The sequence below is a fragment of the Falco punctatus genome (assembly GCF_963210335.1).
Source record: "Falco punctatus genome assembly, chromosome: 4".
Classification (NCBI taxonomy): domain Eukaryota; kingdom Metazoa; phylum Chordata; class Aves; order Falconiformes; family Falconidae; genus Falco; species Falco punctatus.
The window spans coordinates 11,772,578-11,793,030 of record NC_137583.1 but is presented as its reverse complement, the minus strand read 5'-3'; the positions used below and the strand labels follow the sequence as shown (position 1 = coordinate 11,793,030).

Here is a 20,453-nt window from a genome sequence, read left to right as displayed (position 1 = left end):
GTGAATTATCCCTAGGGAAACTGAGTTCTCTGGGATGGGACAGGGAGCTGGGGAAGTGCAGATAGGATTGTTCTTTTCAGTGGCAGGCTACCTGCTCTTAGAGGGTCTCTGCCATTTGACCCCAACTGTGGCTAGACACGTCTAATGAGGCCAGCTTTCTGCCTTTTTCAGAGTTCATGGTTACTTGGGATGTGACATGTAGTCTTTTGGATCTCTTTTTAGATTACAGCTTTCCAGCTGCATCTCAGAAGGCCCTACTGAAAGGGAACGGGACACAGGTGAAAGACAACTGGGAAACAGCCACTGTCCAGCCACCGGCAGAATTTGTAGAGTCTGACTTGCACACGCCTTTCTCCAGCGCTCTGGAGGAAGAGGAGGGGCTGCTCCCTATAGACCACTCAAGAGGAGCAGTGGAGAGCCTCCAGACCTCCAGGCCAGAGGTTACATCTTCTGAACCAGTGGGCCAAGAGGACTCCTCCTCCCTTCTGTTTTCCACAGCCTCTGCCAGGCCAGGTATTGTGACTGAGGCAGCCATAGGAGGGCAAGAAGAAGACTCTGTTTCTCCAGGCTTAGACCTTGGGAGCAGCATGGGACCAGGTCTTCTGCCTGTGTCCTCTATTTTTTCTACTACTGTTGCTGCAAGGTCTCCCAGTGTTTCAGAAGAGCCCTTTGAGGTGACAGCTGGGGACACGTGGGCTGTTGGGGGAGCAGATTTGGAGCTGACTGTGACTGCCACAAGAGCAGAGCTTGCAGAGACCACAGTGGAGGCTGGTGGGGAAGAACATTCGGCCAGAGAGGAGGTCTCAGAGACCATGGTGGGGTGGGAGATGTTGGAGCCCACGGTGCTAACTGAAATGGAGCAGACAGTGGAAATGCCTGCGGGGACACCCTCTCCTGGAGGCAGCTTCCCAGGCACCCAGACTCTTTCTGGGAGCGAGCAGCACCCCACTTCTTCTGCGCCTCCATGGGACAGGGCTGATGAGCCTGTGCTGGATCCCGTTTGGAATGACACCGAGTCAGCCACTGAGACTGTGACAGCAGAGAGGAGCTTATCACCGCAGGCTGGGGATGCCCGCGTGGCCGTGCTGCCAACAGAGCTGCCCTGGGACTCAGCACAGGTAGCACCGGGAGCAGGGAGTGGGTGGGAGGTTGCAGTGGAGATACCTGGGTACTTCTTTCTTGGCGAGTGTCTAACCCCTTAACCTTACCCGCGTCCCTAAGTCTGACTGGTAGAAGTAGCTTCTTCTGTTCACTCAGGCCAAACTGAATTTTAGGGAGAGTTTTTCACAGCACTTTTTAAGGGTTTCAATCACCCTTGCTGAAAGCCTTGACCCCTCACGTCTTCCCCAGCGAATGCTGCACAGAATCCTGCTTCTAATAAACACCTGCCTTCTGGGACATGCACAGCAGCAAAAGCCCCTTGTTTCTTCAGCTTGCATTATTGGAAGCGTCAGGACAAAAATGGCCCCAGGGATTTTTGGAAAGCAAGTGAGAAGGAAGTGCTATTCTTGCTGCTGCTGCCTGCAGGGAGCAGATGCAGAGCAGGTGGAGGAGGGTACAGCAATCTGTGAGGATGCTGGTCTAGGAGAGCTCGTGGGAGAGGAGGTGTGAGGTGAACTGCAGTTCCTGAATCCAGCAAACTGGTAAAGGGAAGCTAAGTAGCAGGAGCTGACTGGTGAGGAAGTAACAGGGGAAGTTTTTAATTTTCCTTTCTGCCCCATGGTACTCAGGAGCCTGAGCAAGTGACTTAGTCCCTCTGTGTGTCCTATCCTGCCTGCAAAGTGCCACTCTGTCTTGCTCTTTAAGGACCACAGAGGCTCCTGGTGAGGTTTATGTTGTGTTAGGTGCTGATCACGTACAGAATAAGGCTGCAGGCTAGAGAGCTTTCCACTGAGTTGTCCTGGAGTTTAGATAGAGGTGGAAGGTAAGCTGGGCTGTGCCCGGCTGGCACAGTAACCTTGTCCCTGCCCCATGCACTAGCACTGAAATGGTGATTCCTCCTTCGTAGAGGGAGTTAGAGGACATTTACATCCTTTGAGAAGTGCTTCTTGGGGGTATGGCACAGCTCCGTGCTCCTGTCCCTTGTGTACCCTGTGCTTTCTGCAGGAGAGCTGCATTTGCTGCCTGAACACAGCTGTCTCTCTTGTCTCTCCAGGTGATCTGCAAAGACTGGAGCAACCTTGTGGGGAAAAACTACATCATCCTGAATATGTCGGATAACATTGACTGTGTAAGTCAGTCCAAAGAGATTTGATGGCATGGGAGGAATAGCGCTTAGAGAAGTGGAGGCAGGCACAGCTCTTGCTGTCTGCTTTCACCACAAAACATTTTAAAGGCACTAAATCTCAACGCCTTGTAGAGGCTGTGGAGAGAAGGGGAGGAGGACAGAAATATTCTTGCTCCCCAGAAGGGAAAAGAGTGGGTGGAGAGAGATGATTTTGCTCAAAGTCTAGCACATGTCAGTCCCATATTGGATCTTTTACCAACTTCTGGCTGTTAGTCTGTGCCAGTCAGTACCTAGATTGTCATGAGACATGAGAGCTTTTAACATTGCACCTTTTGCTGGTAGGAAATATGGCAGGATTGAAGTGCAATTCTTCCCTCTTTTTCCTTTTCCTTCCCCTCCTTCCAGGATCCAGTAACGTTCCTCTGATGGCTCAGAGGAACAGGGACTCCCCATTTGCAGTGTGAATGGTTCAGTGTCAAGCAGCTGTCACTAAATCTTCCTTAAGTGCCTCTTCTCCCCATCCTGTTATCTTGTGTGTTATCTGGGTCTGTTAGCCAGCCACGCTCTGCTAATCCAATGCCTGTCCATCCATCCCCATAAAGCTGCAGTTAATTCATGAGCCCAGAGCCCCTTGTGGATCCCTGGTAAAAGGGCTCATTCACCTCTGCTGGGCCTTTTATCAGGCACTTTAAAACCAGTTGTGAAAGGCCTGGGGTCAAGGTGCATTTCATAATTCTAAGAAATGATTATGAGCCTGACAGCCCAAGACTGAAATGTTTCATCAGGGAACTGTGTTCTGGCCTCGTGTATCAGCACTATGGCTTTCTGCGGCTCTTGCTCTGGGCAGAGCTGCATGGTTTTGTTACTGCAGGGTGGCTCTGTGATGCTGACCCATTGCCACTGCTGGTGAGTTGTTTGGTTTGGGTTTTTTTTTGGTCTTTTTTTTTTTTTTTTTTAAGGTGAACTTTTTGGGGACTTGGAAAATGGGTATTCCTGTACACAGTAAAGCATACTGACTGCTTTAAGGGTAGATGAAAAGTCAGTCTCTTCCCTCCTGATTTCAGCAAACCAGTTTGGAGGGTTTTAAGTATTGCTGCTACAGTTCACAATTGCAACTCAGAAGATCATCATAGAATGATTTGGCTTGGAAGGGACCTGAAAACCAGAGTCCTGCTGCCTGGTTTCCTCTGTGTCCTAGTCCCCGTTGCTCTTTCTCCCATCTCTGTGGATTTTAAATGCTGGTTTATTTTGTAATACGTAGTAGCTTCCTTCCTGTGGTCACTTGCATTTGTGTTGTTTAAACCACTGGAAGGGCAAGAACTGAAAAGCAGATGTGTCTTGACCAAATTATGTCATTACTGTTGAGTCCTCAGTTCTGCCTTGCTGAAAGAAGACAGTGCCCTGGGATAAGCAGGACTGATCTGTTTTTCTACTTGATTTCATGTTTCAAAACATATTTCCTAGTGAATGATTTGTGCTGTCCTCCCCCTTATTCAAAGGGACACTTGTCAACATACATATTTTTACATGATCATTGCCTCTTTCCCGGCCTCCCATTAACACTTTGTATGGCTGAAGCTGGAACCAAGCTCTTCTCCTTCCACTGATGTTGATGTAGTTTGTTTCCTACCCGTGGTAATTTGCTCAGTTTGGGCAGCTCACCTACCCTTTGCCTGTCCCTTTTTTGTTTTCTGGTTTCTTTATCTGAGCCCTTTGGTGTTTGGATCTCTAGGGTCACCAGGGAGAACCTGCATTGCAAGTGCTGTAGTTCAAATTAATGTGAATGGGGATTCCTCACACATTTCCTATGTTTTGATGCCCTGATCTGGTGCAGTACCGAGTCCCACTGAAAAGCTGAAGGACAAGGAGGATGCTTAACCCCTTCCAGAGGGATGCACCTTGAGCTTTAATATTCTTCATAGTGCCAGGCTTTTACCTGCTGCGGGGATGATGTCTGTATTGATGGTTTAAGCTGGCAGCCCATTTATCTTCCTAATGGGCTCTGGGCAAGGGAATCACTTCAGTCTCTCTCTGGGCACATCTCCCACTCAATATATCTGAGAATTTTGCCCAAGTGAGGACTACAGGATCCTGGAAGTTCAGTGGAACCTGGCTGTGCGTCAGCAGATGACCTCCACCTCGGTCCATGTGCCTTCTGGCTCCTTCACAGATCCCTTGTCTCCACAATGGAAAATTTATCAGTGCTCTGCAGCCTTTGCTCTCCCCATCAGTAGAAATATCTCACTTCTGTCCTCCTCCTGCTCTTGGGCTTAGCTGCTCCCCTTTCCTCTGCATCCCCCAAAACAGCTGCAGGCTGGTGGCGGGGCTGCGGGCAGGAGCTGCAGCTGGGCATCCTGGTGCTGCATGCTGGCACTGCATCCTTGCGCTGCTGCTGCATCCCTGTGCCGAAAGCCCTAACCTGGTGAGACGAGGCACTGCCGGGCCCTTGTGATTCAGGCCCCAGCTATCAGTGTCTTTTCCAATTAGGCCATTTTCGGCACAGGCCTGTGCCTGCCCTGAGTGCTTTGAATTGCCATGGCAACAAGCGCTCTCCATTTTATTAATCATCTATGTGGCCTTCAGGTTGGCATGGCAACTGGAGATAAGAATAGAAACACAGGAGTGAGAAAGCGGCAAAGGAGCCCGCCGAGGGATGGCTGGAGCATGTCAGGCTGAGCAGCACCCGCTGACCCAGCGCTGGCTGCTTCCTTGCCTTACACGAGAATGTCGCTTCAGGATCCCCGTGTGCCGGGGGAGCCAGGCTTGGTGTGGGATGGGGTGTGTGGTGGCTGCAGGAGCTGAGGAGGGGGGTTGGTGTGTTGGGGGTAGGCAGGTGGGTCCAGCCTGCAGTGCTGGGGACGTGCCGGGGAGCGTTGTGCCAGGTTTAGCACTGCTGGGTTTGGGGGTCTCAGCCCTGCACTGTGCCAGCCCTGCACTGCTACATCTGCCCTGTTCCCACCGTGTGCTCACCAGGGTCCCTTTCCTGTGGCAGGAGGAGTTTCGGCTGGAGAGAGGTCCCCAGCTGTTGGCACTGGTGGAAGACGCCTTCTCCAGACAAGCAGATGGACTGCAGGACCGCTGGCTGATCTCCCTGAGCAAACCCAATGAGAACGACAAGCACTTGCTAATGACACTGGCAGGGGAACAGGGTAAGTGCTGGGAGAAGGAGCCTTCCTGTGACAGGGGCTCCCAACTGGAGGTACTCAGCCGTGTTGGAAGGAGCTTTTGCTTTCCAGTTCTTTTCAGTCCCACCAGTTCCCAGTGTTAACTGGAATTGAAGGATGTGGAGGGGGACTGAGGACACGACTTTTTCTTCACATCTACCTCCTGGCTTGTCCCTCACTGATTGCACAAAGCTCTGTCTTCTGCGCTTCGCCTCCTGCTTTGCTGCCTCCCTGGTTTACCTTCACTTGAGCATCTACCAGCTTTCTCCCAATGCTTTTGTATACTATCCTCCATGGGCAGGCCACTGCGATGGCAGGATGTGACACCCAGCTCTTCGTTCACTTCTTAACTTAATAATTCTTAAGTCGTGTGTGAACTGGGCCAGTCCTGGTGGTTCCTCCCCTGCATCCCCAAAGAAGCAAAGGCTGTCAGTGAAAAGTGGGCTGGGCTGGAACATTTTACTCTCTCTTTAATCTCTTTTTGGTAAAGGGATGCTTTTGCTGCCTGCTTTGTGATGGAGGCCTCTGGTGTTGACATTATGGCCTACATGGAAAAAAATCCCAACAGTATTCTAAAATGCCCCACAGTGATAGGAAAGTAGAGGAATGTTTAAGTAGTATTTGCTGTATTGGTGCCTTAAATCATTGCATCTCTCCCAAGCCCTTGGGCTGGACCATGTGCCAATGAAAAGGCTTTGGTGAGTATTTGTTCTTCTAAAGCGAAACCTTCATGCCCTCATGAGAAGGGACGTCCTGGAGAAGAAAACAGGTCTCAACTCCAGCAGCACAGCCAGGCTGGGAGATATCCCTGAGTTTAGAACCTTGGGAGCTGAAGTATTTTGTGCACTGAAGAATTATACTTCTGTTCAGTCCCTCTTTTTACTGCTGTGCAAGTGAAGGGAGAAATGGGCCTCAGCCTCTAAATCTTCCCCATCTGCACCTGCTCTCCTGGCTGGGAGGGCATCCTGGGAGCTGTTAGGGAAGGAGGGTCCCAGGAGGAGGTGGCTCAGTGTGGGCTGGTGGCTCCCTGGCTGAAGCTGCCCACCTCCTGCAGCCTCTGCTGTTGTGCCAGGCATGCCGCCTTGCCAGGCTGCTCTGCAGAGCAAAACACAGCTGCTAAAGGTGAGCATTGGTGAATAAAGTAAAGTAAATGGGTGAGCATGGACCTCTGTGAGAACATCTCAAGTGCTGCAACTCAGGATCAAGTTGCTGTGGGTGGGGAGGTGGGCAGCATAGGCACCTGCCTCCATGATTTCTTGGGTGTTGCTGCTTGGTCCCAGAGCAGACACAGAGCCCAAGAGCTGCTGTGGCTGTGGGGAGGGTAACTGGGTGTTTGTGCCTGGATTTTTTTTACTCCTTTAAAGAATATCTGGAGGTATCCTTGTCTGTGTTCCTTGTGTTCTTTCAGCCTCCTAATATAAAGTATCAATGAAAAAAATGTGTCCTCCCCTGCGTCCATTGTGTTGGGGATTTCATATTGATGAATACATCTGACTGAGCTGACCTGAGTCAAGAGCAGCACTGATCTCTTCTTCTCCTTCTTTACAGGTGTCATCCCTACAAAAGATGTTCTTATGGCACTGGGGGACATTAAGAGGAGCTTAGCTGAGGTAAAAGCCTGTCTGCCTGCATCTACTTGTTAAGACTAGCTATACAATTAAAATAAGCAACTTGAAAACCAGGAGCATATCTCAGCCTAACAGAATGCTGAACCCACAGCAGGCAAACAGATGAGTCAGACACTTGGCAAACTCCCTTCTCCCCTCTCTGGTAATTGCCAGGCCATCAAATGTCTGCTCCTATTAAGAGAGTAACTATGGGTTATTCCCTCCCTGCTTTTCTGGCTTCATTGTGAAGCTGCTTTTCACGCATTCATTTTGTTGGGATACTTGGTCCCATCCCTTCTACATTACTGCCAGTGGCAATGTGGGTGCTGCAGACTCCCAGATCCGGCCCTGCTTACCCTACAGCTGATTTACATACATTGGCTTCTCTCTAGCTCAGGCTTTGCTGAAGAAGGTGGGAGTCTCTAGTAGATGAGACACATTCATACACCTCCTTCCTACAACCTCAGGGTCTGCATTTCACTCCTTTAGATGGCTGCCTACACAGGGGCAGGCAGAGGACCAGAGGCGATGGATGCCAGGCTCCTCTGCCAGCCACCTCTAGCCCTCGTGTATTCCCTTCTAACCCTGGACAGCTTGGAAGAGGATCGGGATGAGGACAAATTAATCCCGTGATCTCTTTGCCCCTTAGAGTTCCGGGATATGTAGGCACTGAGGGCCTGATTCTGCTCAGGTTTTTTACAATACTGGAGTAATTCTGCTGATTTTAGCAGCAGAGTTGGGCCACTGCCTTGCTGGCTGTCTGTTCTCGGGTTTTTCCCTGACCTAACAAACTGGTGCAGTTAGACAAAGCAAATTAAGTGCTCAGTGCTGTATTGATTGGCTTACACCAGAGAAAGTGCGAAAAGCCAGCCCTGTAGAAAATGTGCGTCTGAAGTATCAGCAGCTAGAACTGTACAGAAAGAAGGATTTGTGCTGGTGCAAGGTTTGACTTTGCAACTGTGACCCTATGTTAACGTGCATCCTACTGGAGCAGCCTTGCCACATGCCTTCGACTCTCTGGCTCTATCAATAATGAAACACTGCTCATCGCACTGACCTTGTGCTAGCACAAGACTGGAGAGAGGAGGGAGGATATTCTCTTTACACCCGTCATACTTACTATCAAATTGATATGTAGCCTGTTTGAAATCTGCCAAGTCACTGGGACTGATGTTGGGCTTTGTTGACGGCCACAGGGAGGCCCTTTCTAGGGCAGCTATTCCGAAGCTTTTTTGGATCAGTGGGCAGCTGTCCACTCTCAAGACCTCGGAAAGAGCACTATGCCCTCTTAGGACCAAAGCTTTAATGGAAACCTATTTATGATGGTTATATTCTCTGTCAAACAGTCACAAAAGCACCCATCAGTGGTCATAGTTTGTCACGGGAACTCTTAATCTTGGCCAGTTTCTCTTATGAAAGCCTCCTTGTCTTGCACATAGGTGTGATCTTCGTGCACGTGATCAAGATAAGATTGTGCCTGCTGTCACTTGCTGACTTGTTAGCTTTTGTGCAAGGTGGTTTTGTATTTAGTTATGCACCTTCTAGTCATGTAAGACAGCATACATCCTGACTCCCCAGCTGTGGCTTTTAGTTCTTCTGTCCTGTGACCCTGGAAAGTCTGAACAGGATCCCACCAGGCTGCAGGCCAGGGGATTTAGTGTACTCCTTTCTTCCTTGCAGATTGGCATCCAGAACTACTCAACGACCACAAGCTGCCAGTCGCACCCCAACCAGACACGCAGTGATTATGGGAAACTCTTTGTTGTACTGGTGATCATTGGCTCCATCTGTGCCATCATCATTGTATTGGGACTCATATACAACTGCTGGCAGAGACGCCTGCCCAAGATGAAGAACATGGTGAGTACTGGACAGGTGGAGAAGGTGGCTAGACTCTTAGCCCTTGGGATGGAGGGGACTGGAAAGTTAAGAGGGAGATTGCTTTCCCCTGTCCACCTATGGGACATCGCTGGATACACTACTGGAGCAGCAAGGAAGCCCATTCAGGCGTAAGAGAGATGCAAACCTGTGCCTTGATGTGCTCAGGACAGCTCATTCCACTGTGAGGGCTGGGCTAGGAGTAGATTTATCTTTTCCCCCTGACCTTGCAAAGTCCTCGGTGACCCTCATAGCCTCGTCTGCTTGTGCTTCTCAGCAGCGTTGAGACCTGTCTCTTTTGTCTCCATTTGTGTTCCTCTTGTCCTTTGCAGTCACACGGCGAGGAGCTGCGCTTTGTTGAGAACGGCTGCCATGACAACCCCACCTTGGATGTGGCCAGCGACAGCCAGTCAGAAATGCAGGAGAAGAAGCCAAGCGTGAACGGTGGAAACACCATCAATGGCCCCGACAGCTGGGATGTCCTGATCAATAAGCAGGCGAGCGAGGATGTGGATGTGTTTGAGGAAGACACACATCTTTAGAAAAACAAGGGAGGGAACCACCCCCTTAAATACACTTGTGTCTCTCCTATCTTGACTGATGGACTACGGGATCAGGTGGCTTCTCAGGAACTTCTTAAAGGCTTGGAACAGGTCAAGTCTTTGGGCAAGTTTTCCCAGTAGAAGTTCTGAGGTTGCATCTGAGGCTTGAAGCCAGGAGGATCACTGAAGAGGGAAGCGGGAGGGGTGGGTTTGTAGGTCTCTGTGTGTGTGTTCCTATCAGTAGCACCAATGCTTTCATCACCTTTAAATGCACTTACTGTAGCTCTCTGGTAGTGGCTGAGAGTGGCTAGGCTTGAGAAGCAAGGTGGTGAGGCTAAGCCTGCCACCAAAAACCCAGCTTTGGGGAGTAAGTTCACTTCAGGAGTCCAGCTGGAGTTACGGCAGCCAGATCCTGACCTTGAGATCACATTCAGTCCCTGCAGGTGCAGTAAAACCTGTGCATTCTGCATGGAGGGGAGCCAAGACTCAGTCGATGTCCTGGGCTGAGTTTCCATTCCACATGTGAAAAGAGGTTTTCTAGTGCTCTAGCATTCAGCTGCTAATTAAGAGGTTTTTTAGTGCTCTAGCATTCAGCTGCTAATTAGATGGGCTGATGTTTACATTCGGGGAAAATACCCCACTGTCATCTCATTTCCCCCCTTGCACCACAAACAGCCCCATTCCCTTTTTCAGCTCCACAGCTCCAAGCTGAGTTTGCAAATTTTGAGCACTTTACCCTTGCTTGACTGATTGCAGAGAATTCAGTGCCATGGTGCAGCATCTTAGCTGGAAATTTGCTTTAGGTTGGAGAGTTGCTCAAAAAGGACATTCACATGCCTCTTCCGCGCAACAGCCTGTGAAGTCAGCAGCAAAATCTCCCTTGTCCAAGTCTCAGTTTTAGACTGGCAGGCCTTCTCCACTCCTGTTTTCCAGCATAGTTTGGTTTCAGTTGGTCTTTTTGAGGTCAATGTAAAGATTATGTGAGACTTTTTAAACAGGGAGAAAAGTAAAAACTCGGAAACAGATAAATTTCTGGTCCTTTTGTTTCCTTTTCAGCATCCTGTCTGGAGGGGGAGGGGAATCTTTAATGTCCCACAGGTGTAAATCAGGGTAACATCTTTAAAATCACTGCATTTAAGCAAGTGTAAAAGCCAGTTCAGATGAGATGAGAATCAGATCTAAGAGCTCCCTAATGAACGTTTCTCAGGCATGCCTCAGGCAACTTTGAGGCTTCAGCTCCCTGAAGACGTGTGATAAAAGGCACGTGAATATGCATAATTGCTCTCTGAGCCCTACCTAAGCGGAGACTCAGTACCGTCAAGCCTGAAATCCCAGAACATTTGTTTCTTCTGTCATCGAGGGATCGAGGGACTTGCTTCGGTCAGAGGCAACAGTGCCGTATTCCTCTCTGTTACGGTGACCTGCATGCTTGCTTACTGCAAGATGCAGCTTCGCATTTGGTTTTTAAGGGAACCTTTGTACAGAAGGACCCCAGATGTGCAGCCTGATGCTGAGCCTGTAAAACTATCCCTGTATGTATAGATATTTTTAGCATGTTCATCCCTGATGTGAGTGCCTGAAGTCAAGGTACAGGAGTCTGTTGTTTCATTTTGCATAGCGCTTTGCATACAGACTGAATCACAGATCGCCTTGATGTAGGACCACGTGATATCAGTCTATTAGGGATTCAAGGAAGGTGATAGCCTTTGGTTTCCTATCCAGATTCCAGTTTTCAGTCTTTTTATCCTGCCTCCATACCTTTCCCTGTGTTTTGTAGGAGGTGGTGATTGTCAGCTCCTTTTGTATCTTGGTAGGGTTGCAGAGATGCTCAGAGGAGTTCCCTTTCCTGCCCCAGCAGTTGATAATGGGGACCAGTCCATGTACATGGACAGCGAGATGTGGCGCTTCTCTGATCACCCCTCGCTGATGGCTCCTGCTGAGTTTGATGGGTCTGTGTGGTGAAACTGCACAAGTTCAGTGGCTGTGTTGATGGCACTTTGGGGCTCACAGGATTAAATGCAAGTTGTTGTTACAATATGGTAAGTTAAAGCATGGAGTTAAAATTTGAGTTTGTATAGCACTTAGCATAACGGGGCCTGGCATGGCTGTGGCCTTTAGGCAGTTTCACCGTATAAATGTTTCTAAGTCCAATAATCCTCATTAAATATGTTTTTAATGCCCAGTGGCTATTAAAAAGATAACACCACCAATCCAATGTGAATCAGTTCACCCACAAAGCACTTCCTTGGTGCACGTCATTGCTAGGAGCTGCTTTGCTGCCCTGTCCTCTTTCCACTTGACTAATTCAGAGAAGCAACAAGGTGCTGATAAAGCAATGCTGCTGACTGGGTTCAGCACCTCCTGATCTGGTGTAGAGTCTTCAAACTTTAAAGAAACCAAGCTCTCTCCTGCATCCGGAGCATCCAGGCGATCTTATTGTCTAAGGGTGGCTGTCACAAGGCTGAGAACAATCTTTTGGCTGTCTCTGACAGCGTGCACCTGGCTGTATGATCTGTTTAGCTCCAGAAATCCGCTGATTAGTAGCCTTTCATTTTAGTCTGGTGATACTTTTTATACCTTTACCATTTGGGTTTTCTCTGTATCGGTTTTTTTGCACTAGGCTGATCTTGTTAAGTCGATTGCACTGTTGTCCCTCTCCCGCCAGCCTTGCAGAGACAGGACCTGCAGGCTGGGGAGCACTGCAGAGGCTGTTGACAGCCCACTTAGCTCTGTTCAGTGCTTGGGTTTCTAGCTCTGCACAGAGGGGGTTTAAAGAGGAAGAGAAACTTTGTCTTAGCATTTGTAACAGGAAGCTTTTCTATCACCTTAATGTAGTTAAACTTCTTTTTAAGAAAAACTGTCAAAGCTGGACTTCTCAGAGCGGTGGCCAGACCTGGACTTCCCAGGCGACAGAGCAGATGCAGGAGACAAAATAATTCGTGGAAAACTGTTTTCCACCTACTGGGACTTCAGTGCCCATCGTCCAAACGTTTGATCGCACTGACACCTGCTGGCTGCTGGAAGTTGAAGATGAAACATAAAAATCGGAGAAAGGACTTTTCCCCGCTCTTAGCTGTGGGTATTTGTTCCCTTTGGCTTGCCTAGGACGGTCACCTGCTTCATTCACGAGGGGTTTGCTGGACTCGCCTGTGAGCAGGGGCGCTCGCACCCGGCACATAAGGGGTGGTTTGTATGAGGACATCCCCATCTGCAGAGCAATGAGATGGGACATCCCCTGGAGACCCTGGGTAGCAATACCGGGTTTCAGCTCCATCTCCCCACTTTCTCCTCCGCTTGCACCCTCTCCTCCCGGGCAGCACAGCCAGAAAGCAGAGGCTCTGGCTTGAAATGGAGGTGTTTCTTCAGAGAGAGCATCAGGTGCAGGTGTGAAGAGCTTTGTGCCCCAGGGAATGCTGGCAATGGTGTTGGCTGGGTGCACAGCCAAGATCAGAGTGGCTGTCTGTCTCTGTGGGATGGTGGCCAGATGTGGTCTGGGATAGCCAAGTTGCATATTACTCTGAGATGTTGCCCAGATGTCTGGAAAATTGTCCATAATATGGAGTCCGATGGGCGCTAGGACTTTGCGTCCTGCAGACCGCCTCATGGTATGTAGGGTGTAAAGGAACAATGAGAAGTGACCCCAGTACCTATGCTGTGGAGTATGTAATGTGGGTTGAGAATACAGTTCAAGATCCCATCTTGAGGATCCCTCCAGGCAAAGGATGCAGTGTGAGATGGATATGTTACAGTGTGGATTATTGCAGTATGACCTTAGAGCATCGCAGCAGGATCCCACTGCAACCACTGCCATCAGCAGGGAGTCTGTTCCCGTCTGCCTTTGCAGCCACGCAGAAGCACCTCTTTCCTTCACAGAGGGTTTGGGGGCAGCTCAGACAGAGACGACAAGCACCTTCATCTGTGCTGGCTCGTGAGAGCCTCGTGGGCCCAGCTCTGCTCCCAGCCGTTCTTCTCAACACCCTCATTCCTGCTGGACCTAAACTGTCTGCCAGCCCTGGCCACTGCTTGGGATTGCTGCCGGAGAACACTTAGAAACACTCGCGTCTGGCCCTGGAAGCGACAGGGTTGTGGTTTTGTTTTCTTTGCAATAAAACGCACCTCCTGGGTGTCTGAACACCGACCTGTGCAGTGCTTTGCTTGGGTGCATCTGGTCACACGGTGTGGGCCAGGGTCCTCACCCCCAGCCCCACAGGGCCCTCCTTAATCCTCGAATGGCAGGCTGCTGTGGGAGCCCTGAGCCAGGCCGGGTACCCGGGATGTGGGAACTGGTTCTTGGTGTGGGGTGACGATCCCACCCTGTGGGTTGTCCCTTGCCCTGTCCTCACAGGGCCAGCCCAGGGCCCCTCTTCCCTGCCAAGGTGCCTTAGCAGGAGCCTCTTGCAGAGCAGAGCCCCTGCATGTGTGTGCACCGCTGTGCCACGTGTGTCCCTGTGCCACGTGTGGCCCCGAGCAGGTGTCCCCAGCCAGCTCCCTGCCATCCCACGTGTGGTCTGGCACCCTGCTGCCACGTGTCCCAGGCCCCCTCCACGTTCTGGACCAGGGCCCCCCCCTATACTTGTTCTAGAACAGACCGCCCCCCCCCCCCCCCCCCCCTTTCACGTGTCGCGGAGCAGCAGCACCCGCATCCCACGCGTGTCCTGGAGCAGCCCGCCCCGCTCCACCCGCGTCTCCAGCGGGCAGTTGCTCCTCCGAGCCGCCTGGGGCGCTGCGGGCTCGGCGCTGGGCCAGCTCAGCCGCGGGGCCGCTCCGCCGCCGCCGCCCCGCCCGCCCCCGTGTTTACATCCGCCGCCGCTTCCGTCCGGCCGCCGCTGCCCCTCCGGCCGCTTCCTCGGCTCGGCCCGGCCCGGCCCGGTCCGTTGCGGCTGCCAACCGCTCTCCGCGTCAATGCGGCGCCGCCGCCCCGCGGCCTGCCCCGGCCATGGACACCAGCGACCTGTTCACCAGCTGCAAGAAGGGGGACGTGAGCCGCGTGCGGTGAGGCGGGCCGGGGCCGAGCGGCCGGGACCGGGGCGGGCTCCCGGCGTCCCCCCATGAGCGGCTGCCTCAGGCGCCCGGGGAAGCGGGACGGGCCTGGCGGGGCAGCCCGGCCTCGCCGTGCCGCCTTACGGCCGCCCTGGCCCTGCCCTGGCCGCCGGGCTGTGGCGGCCCCCAGTGTCCCTGGGCAGCCGCCGGGCCGGGAGGGGCCCGGGCTGGGAAATAGAAATATACGCGCCCTGCTTTCTGCCGAGGAGTTGTGTGTACACTGAGTGTTTGTTAGTGTTCTTAGGCTTGTATGAGGTTTGCTTGTTTTCTTACGGTTCAGGCACCTGAACGCCAGGCAGATATGGTGTACTTGATCAGCATGGACGCTGCCTGTGGCCGTGTCCTTGCAAAAGCCTTTTCAGCTGCTCTTTCTCTACCGTTGGAAACTGTGTTTGCATCGGCAGGAAGCTAGATTTCTGGGAAGTAAACGTGGAAATATTTAGACACCTTGTGCTGTAGACTGGGGTAGTATCTCTGAGAAATACCAGGCTCCAAAATGTTAGGTCAGGTCTCCTTGCTCCTGCTGGAGCAGTGTGGCATCGCTGCAGTGAGTCAGGTCAGCAATCAGACGGGCTCATCTGCACCATGAGTGGATGTTGTAATGCAAAGACCCAGCGCCTACAACAGACTCTTCTGGTGCATCTCGTGGTTTGACTCTTAAGACTGTTCTTCACCTTTTGATCCTACTTGATTCTTCCAGCTCCCAACACGCAGATCTTCCCAGATAATCAGAGGAGCCTCTCTGTTCCAAGGTGCTTGCTAATGAAGGATAAATAGGCAGAGAGAGGAGGTCTGGGGAACCTTGTTACCAGTTGTGTGTTCATGTTAGGTTAATTTACTGCAAGCAGTACATTGCAGGTTTAACGTAGAAGGAGGGGCCCTGCAGGTGGCCTTGCAGAGGCTTAAGACGACCAGCATAGAAGCGATAGTGGAGAAATAGTTGGTGTGGGGATGCTGTCAAAGCAGAGGGGATAAATTGATCACATGGAACTGAGTAGAAACGAGCTGAGTTGCTTGGGATTTTGAATGCGGTCAAAGGAACCTGAAGTTTGAGACGGGAAAGACATGTGAGTGATAGGAAGTGAAAGGGAGGACTGACATGGTGGATGAGGTAAAAAAGCAACGTGAGAATCTTTGTGAAGGCTTGAGAGGGACTTTTACATGTGATTAGGAGAGATGGTTGTTGCAGTAGTTGGGGATAGGCCATGACAACGAGCCAGGCTGTGTGAGGAGATTTGTGTGCAAGGCAAAGGCTGGCTTCTAGAGGTGCCAAAGAGGGAGCATTGGCAGTGTTTGATACAACCTAAATGTGCAGGACAAGGAAGTGGCAGAAATTAAGAGCAATCTGGAATGACACTTGTGGGAAGAGAAGCCTCAAAGAGGATGGGTGTCTGGCCTTGGCCTTGTAAATTTGACCACTTATTCATAAGCATCCAGGCTGTGGGCATTGTTGGAGAATGTGAAGGAACTGCTGAAGTGCTCAGGCTTCTTTTTTGATTGCTGCCCTGTTGGGGGTCAGCAGGGGGTGGTTTGAGTCTCATCTTTCCCTCTGTGCTCCACTTAAGATTGAAGGAAGCCATTGCTGCAGAATGCCATTCTTTGGGTTGAGGATTTCACTGATGCCCCTTCAGCCATAGCTGACAGCTCCCCAAGTCAAATGCAACGCCCTGTCATACCTTTGGAAGTTACTGTAGAAACTCACAGTTAGGTCTTTTGAAAGAGGAGAATGTGACTGACTTAGTAGCTGCATGAAGTTATAACTTTGCTCTCCCTTTTCTTCCAGATACCTTCTTGAACAGCGTGATGTGGAAATTAATGTCCGTGATAAATGGGACAGTACACCTCTGTGAGTCCTGCAGCCTAGAGCGCTGGCTGGGTGGGAGGGGAGGGCTTTCAGAGCTCTTTTGCTCCCTCTGCATCAGCTGCTAGGAGCATCATTACGAAACATCTCAGGTTCAGCTTTTTGGGAGATTTGGCTACATATTTCTGCTTCTCTTCTCAGCGGGTGCTGTGCTAAATATGGCTTTGTCTCCTCATCTGACTGATGCTTGCTGTAGTAATGCTCAGAAGGGTGGTTAATTTTGTGACCAAATTACCTTAATTGAACAGTCTGCTCTTGGCCTTGATTAGGCTTTCTCCTGCCTCAAAGCCTATGGCATTCTAGCAGGTCTTTTCAGGTGAAGGCTTGGCCATCACAGTCTGTCTGGCAAGGCTGTGAACACGCAGTAGGTACTGAGGAATCCCCGTGCCGAGGAGGGTAGTGTGACCTTTTTACCTCCTCACATACCCATGTCAAAAATGCATTTAGACATCTGCATTATATTTAGAATACAGAATGACTTCCCAAAGTAAAGGTAGAATAACATTTGCCGGCTGCAGTGCATGTTACAGAATTCTCCTAATGTGTAGGACAGTTTGTGATCCTTGTGAAAGAGAATCATGAAAGCCTTAGACTGTGAAAGGGGAAACAAACTTCACTGTAAGTAGGATGGAGGGGTGGATTTGCTGTACGTCCGATGTGGGTGCTGTTCCCCTGTTATCATAGCAAGCAGCGCTCAGGCTGATGACAGAAAGAGCAAGGAGTGTTTTTGAGAATTCAGTGGATTTGCTGAGTGGCCGTGAAATGAACTCTATTGAAACGAGGATGGATTTGGCAGCTGGTGGTGCAACAGAAGATATTGAACCCAGACTGGGACCTTGAGATCTCCTTGCAGGACAGCAGTGCCTAGGAGTGCTGGGAACAGATCCCGCTTAGTCTATTGCCGGGGTCAGGCTTTATGCTGTTCAGTAGCAATTCCTCACTCCTATCAGGAGTCATCTTCTAAGCTTAGCAGGGATGTCTCAGCACTGAGGTGTGCATGCTGTGGTGCGCCCAGACACTGAATTTTGCTTCCTACCATATCCCTAATTTTCTTTCTCTTGTTATTTTCAGGTATTATGCCTGCCTCTGTGGACACGAGGAGCTTGTACGCTATCTTCTAGCCAATGGTGAGCAAAAGTGTGCTGGTTATGGGTGCAGTATCTTTCTCCATACTGGTCTGTAGGGATTGTATATCCTTCTAGCTGTCCCCTGTGGAAGCTTCTTCTGTTACAACCACCCATCTAATTAGCAATCTCAGGCCGCAGTGGAAGCCCTGGACACAATTTCATGGTCCCTTATGCAGGCCATTTGCTGCTTGAGTTTGCTACAGGGAAGTTTTTTGTAATGATTTGAGGCAGCATGACTTTCTGAAATCACAACTGATGTTGTGAGGGTGCATTGCTGTTGCAAGTGTGCCGATGTAAGAATTGTACTTCATCTGAAGAATTGTCTGTGTAAAGTATTCTTGTACTCCTCTTTGTAGTCGAGACTTAAAGGTGAAATGCAAGGGCTTTTACTAATCTCAAACAAAGCAAGACAAACTTTCCAGGCAAAGTGCCTGCCCATTTGGTTCCCAGCACCCATATTCCTTTAGGTAGTGGTGATGTTCTGTGTTCTGGTAGAGGAATCAGAGTGCAGAGTCACATTTCAAAAGCTTTGTGTCTTCCACTGCATTTAGAGCATCTTAATCAACCACTTGTATAATTGTAAAATAACAGAATACAAGTGCCCTCCAAATCTCTAGCAGAGTCTAACCTAAAGAGACATCCCTTGCTTTGTGCAAGGCAGAAATGCTTTCTAGAAAGTGCTGTTAGAAGTCTAATAAGTGATTGCAGCCTTTGTACAGTGAGATTCTTCCCAGAATATTGCTGGAGCCATGCTGAGAGGCTTATTACCAGGGTCAGTTTAAATGAGTCATTGCTGCTTCAGGAAGGGATTTTGCAGTGGGAGCACAGCTTTAGTTTATACACATATAATGGGAGCTTAGTTTTTGTAAATATGTTCAGTAGCTTAGGGAATCGCAGTGAAACATGTCACCAGCCAGAAGTCATACTCATTCAGCAGCCATGCGGGAACTATTGAGAAAGATTTAATTCTGCTTGCTGTCATGTACCTGTGATCATTTTGCAGGAGCAAAATGTGAGGCAAACACTTTCGATGGGGAGCGTTGTTTGTATGGAGCTTTGAGCGATGCCATCCGACGTCTGCTGAAGGAGTACAAACAGATCACGGCAAAGTGCATGAAGAGAGACTACTATGATGTCTTCCTGCAGCGGTAAGCAGATGAGGCAGCTCTGTGTGCAACGTGTTCTGTTCTTTCCGTAGCTGTTAACCTGGATATTCAAGCTCTCTGTTAGGATACTGGATCAGTTGCCTTTCAAATCTGCCCTTACCTTATTCCTGGGCTTGTGGAGCTTCCTAAGGGATGTTCCTTTGTGCCCTAAGGGATGACTTCCAGGTATGTGTGCATTTAAAGTATAACCTCCAGTGACTTAGGTACAGACTCCAGAGCCAACAGAAAGCTGGGCTTTATAATGCAGAAGCGTTAGGCTGTCATCCTTGACTGTCAAACCAAAATCAGATCGCTAAAACTGCATCAGCAATTTAGGGTAATATGTCAACTGAAATTAATTTTCAGGCATGAAGTGCTATAGCCTGCGAGCTGAGGTTTCTAGCAGCGATAATAGGTATTTCATTTCTGAGACAGAGCACCTTAAGAAGCCTCAAACTGACTTACAGGGACAGTGCTCAGTTTTTTCTTTTGTTCGTTAAAATGTGTTAATTTTAAGGTGTTTCTGAAAGTTGCCTGTGACAATTTGTAGTCTTAGCCTAGAGTCTGAAGAGAAGCCTCACTTGCTCTAGGAGTAGAGGAATAGCGTCAGTCATCATCTTGCTGTTTTTCTATCCTGGTGGTTCTGATGTTATTACAGAGACTTGGTGTCGGTGTTTTTTTGGAGGGTTTTCTCTTTTTTTTTTTTTTTTTTCTCCCATTGGACTGACTTAAAACCGAACCAACAAGGTTTCAGCATCTGTATCTTCAAATTTGGAGAGCAAATAAGTCCTAGAAATATCTGACAATCTTCCCACTACTACAGAGTCCTAATTTCTGAAGCTGTGGGGAGAGAGGGGAGGGAGTAAACTCATTTGAGTAAAATCAGGTTCTGCCTTTCAGGGAAGTAGAATTTTGCAGGGTGATTTGTTACTTCCCCTGCGGAGTTTGTGGCTCAGATGATGCAGGGTTGAGCTCACATGAAAACTAAAAGGTGCTGTTTTCTGCTTCTCATTCCAAACAGACCTTGTGTTAAAATTGATACAAAGGGCAACAGTAGGGGTGCAAAAAATAAACACCTAACTGCTTCCATTTTGTTTTGGGCTAGACACTAGTAGGAGGGATGTTCTAGTGGCAGGAGATGGAGATCAGCATTCAAGACCCTGCTCTGTCATCATCTCCTTGTGTGACCCCACACCTTTCTGTGCACCAGTCCTGCTCTAGAAGGAGTATGATGCCTGATGTCTGCCTCATTTGACCTCTTGGAGATGTTTGTGAGGATATACACACAAGGGGTGATGGGCATTAGGAAGCACTGGTGATGGTTGCTGTAAACTCTAGACTTAGCTATCTTGTTTTTTACCTTTTTAAATAATGAGGGTATGGGCGTGCAGTGATAAACAAGGCTTCATCTCTGATGTGGTAATTGTCTGTATTTCTTGCCTGTAACATCCTTCCTTCTTCTGAGGGTGGGTGACGTCAAACCCTGTCCTATTTGCTGCACGGTTAAAGTGTGCATACTGGCAGTGCCTGAAGAGCAGGGAAGTTGCATCTTACTTTGTAGTGGGGTAATTATTTTTGAAAGTGTATGCTTCTGCAGGGCTTTTTCTCAATGCAGTTTAAAACCAGGGTTAACCTTTAGAGACGTGTTTGGGCGCAACTAGTTCCACTTTAAAATCTGTTCTGTGTGTTCAGGTGTTCACCTGAGGCAGGAAGGTTTCATTCTCCAGCCTCCCTCTTGCACTAAGGAAACTTCTTTGAGTCATTGGAGGGAGTGAGAGATCCCAGTCTAGTATGTGAAGTACCAGCCCCCGTGCTGGCCTTCTGACTGGGCAGGGAGAGACTGCAATGTCCAGAGGTATTTG

At 49.7% G+C, this 20,453-nt stretch overlaps 2 protein-coding genes across 3 annotated transcripts in view; both read left to right on the top strand.

The window, feature by feature from the left end:
• PODXL2 (podocalyxin like 2) overlaps positions 1-13,556 on the top strand; it is a 36,022-nt gene extending 22,466 nt beyond the window's left edge. Inside the window, exons 3-8 of the mRNA XM_080385404.1 lie at positions 223-1,118; positions 2,156-2,230; positions 5,220-5,376; positions 6,940-7,001; positions 8,679-8,858; positions 9,209-13,556. Coding sequence (XP_080241530.1) covers positions 223-1,118; positions 2,156-2,230; positions 5,220-5,376; positions 6,940-7,001; positions 8,679-8,858; positions 9,209-9,418 — 1,580 coding nt within the window. The 3' untranslated portion in view covers positions 9,419-13,556. The remainder of the gene's footprint in view (positions 1-222; positions 1,119-2,155; positions 2,231-5,219; positions 5,377-6,939; positions 7,002-8,678; positions 8,859-9,208) is intronic.
• A 646-nt stretch (positions 13,557-14,202) lies between these two features.
• Positions 14,203-20,453, top strand: part of ABTB1 (ankyrin repeat and BTB domain containing 1) — a 28,392-nt gene continuing 22,141 nt past the window's right edge. Inside the window, exons 1-4 of one of the 2 annotated variants that reach the window (XM_080385413.1) lie at positions 14,203-14,410; positions 16,242-16,304; positions 17,391-17,446; positions 18,450-18,594. In XM_080385413.1, coding sequence (XP_080241539.1) covers positions 14,355-14,410; positions 16,242-16,304; positions 17,391-17,446; positions 18,450-18,594 — 320 coding nt within the window. In that variant the 5' untranslated portion in view covers positions 14,203-14,354. Of the gene's footprint in view, positions 14,411-16,241; positions 16,305-17,390; positions 17,447-18,449; positions 18,595-18,653; positions 20,447-20,453 lie in introns of those variants that run through there. The other variant, XM_080385414.1, reaches the window with a different exon arrangement.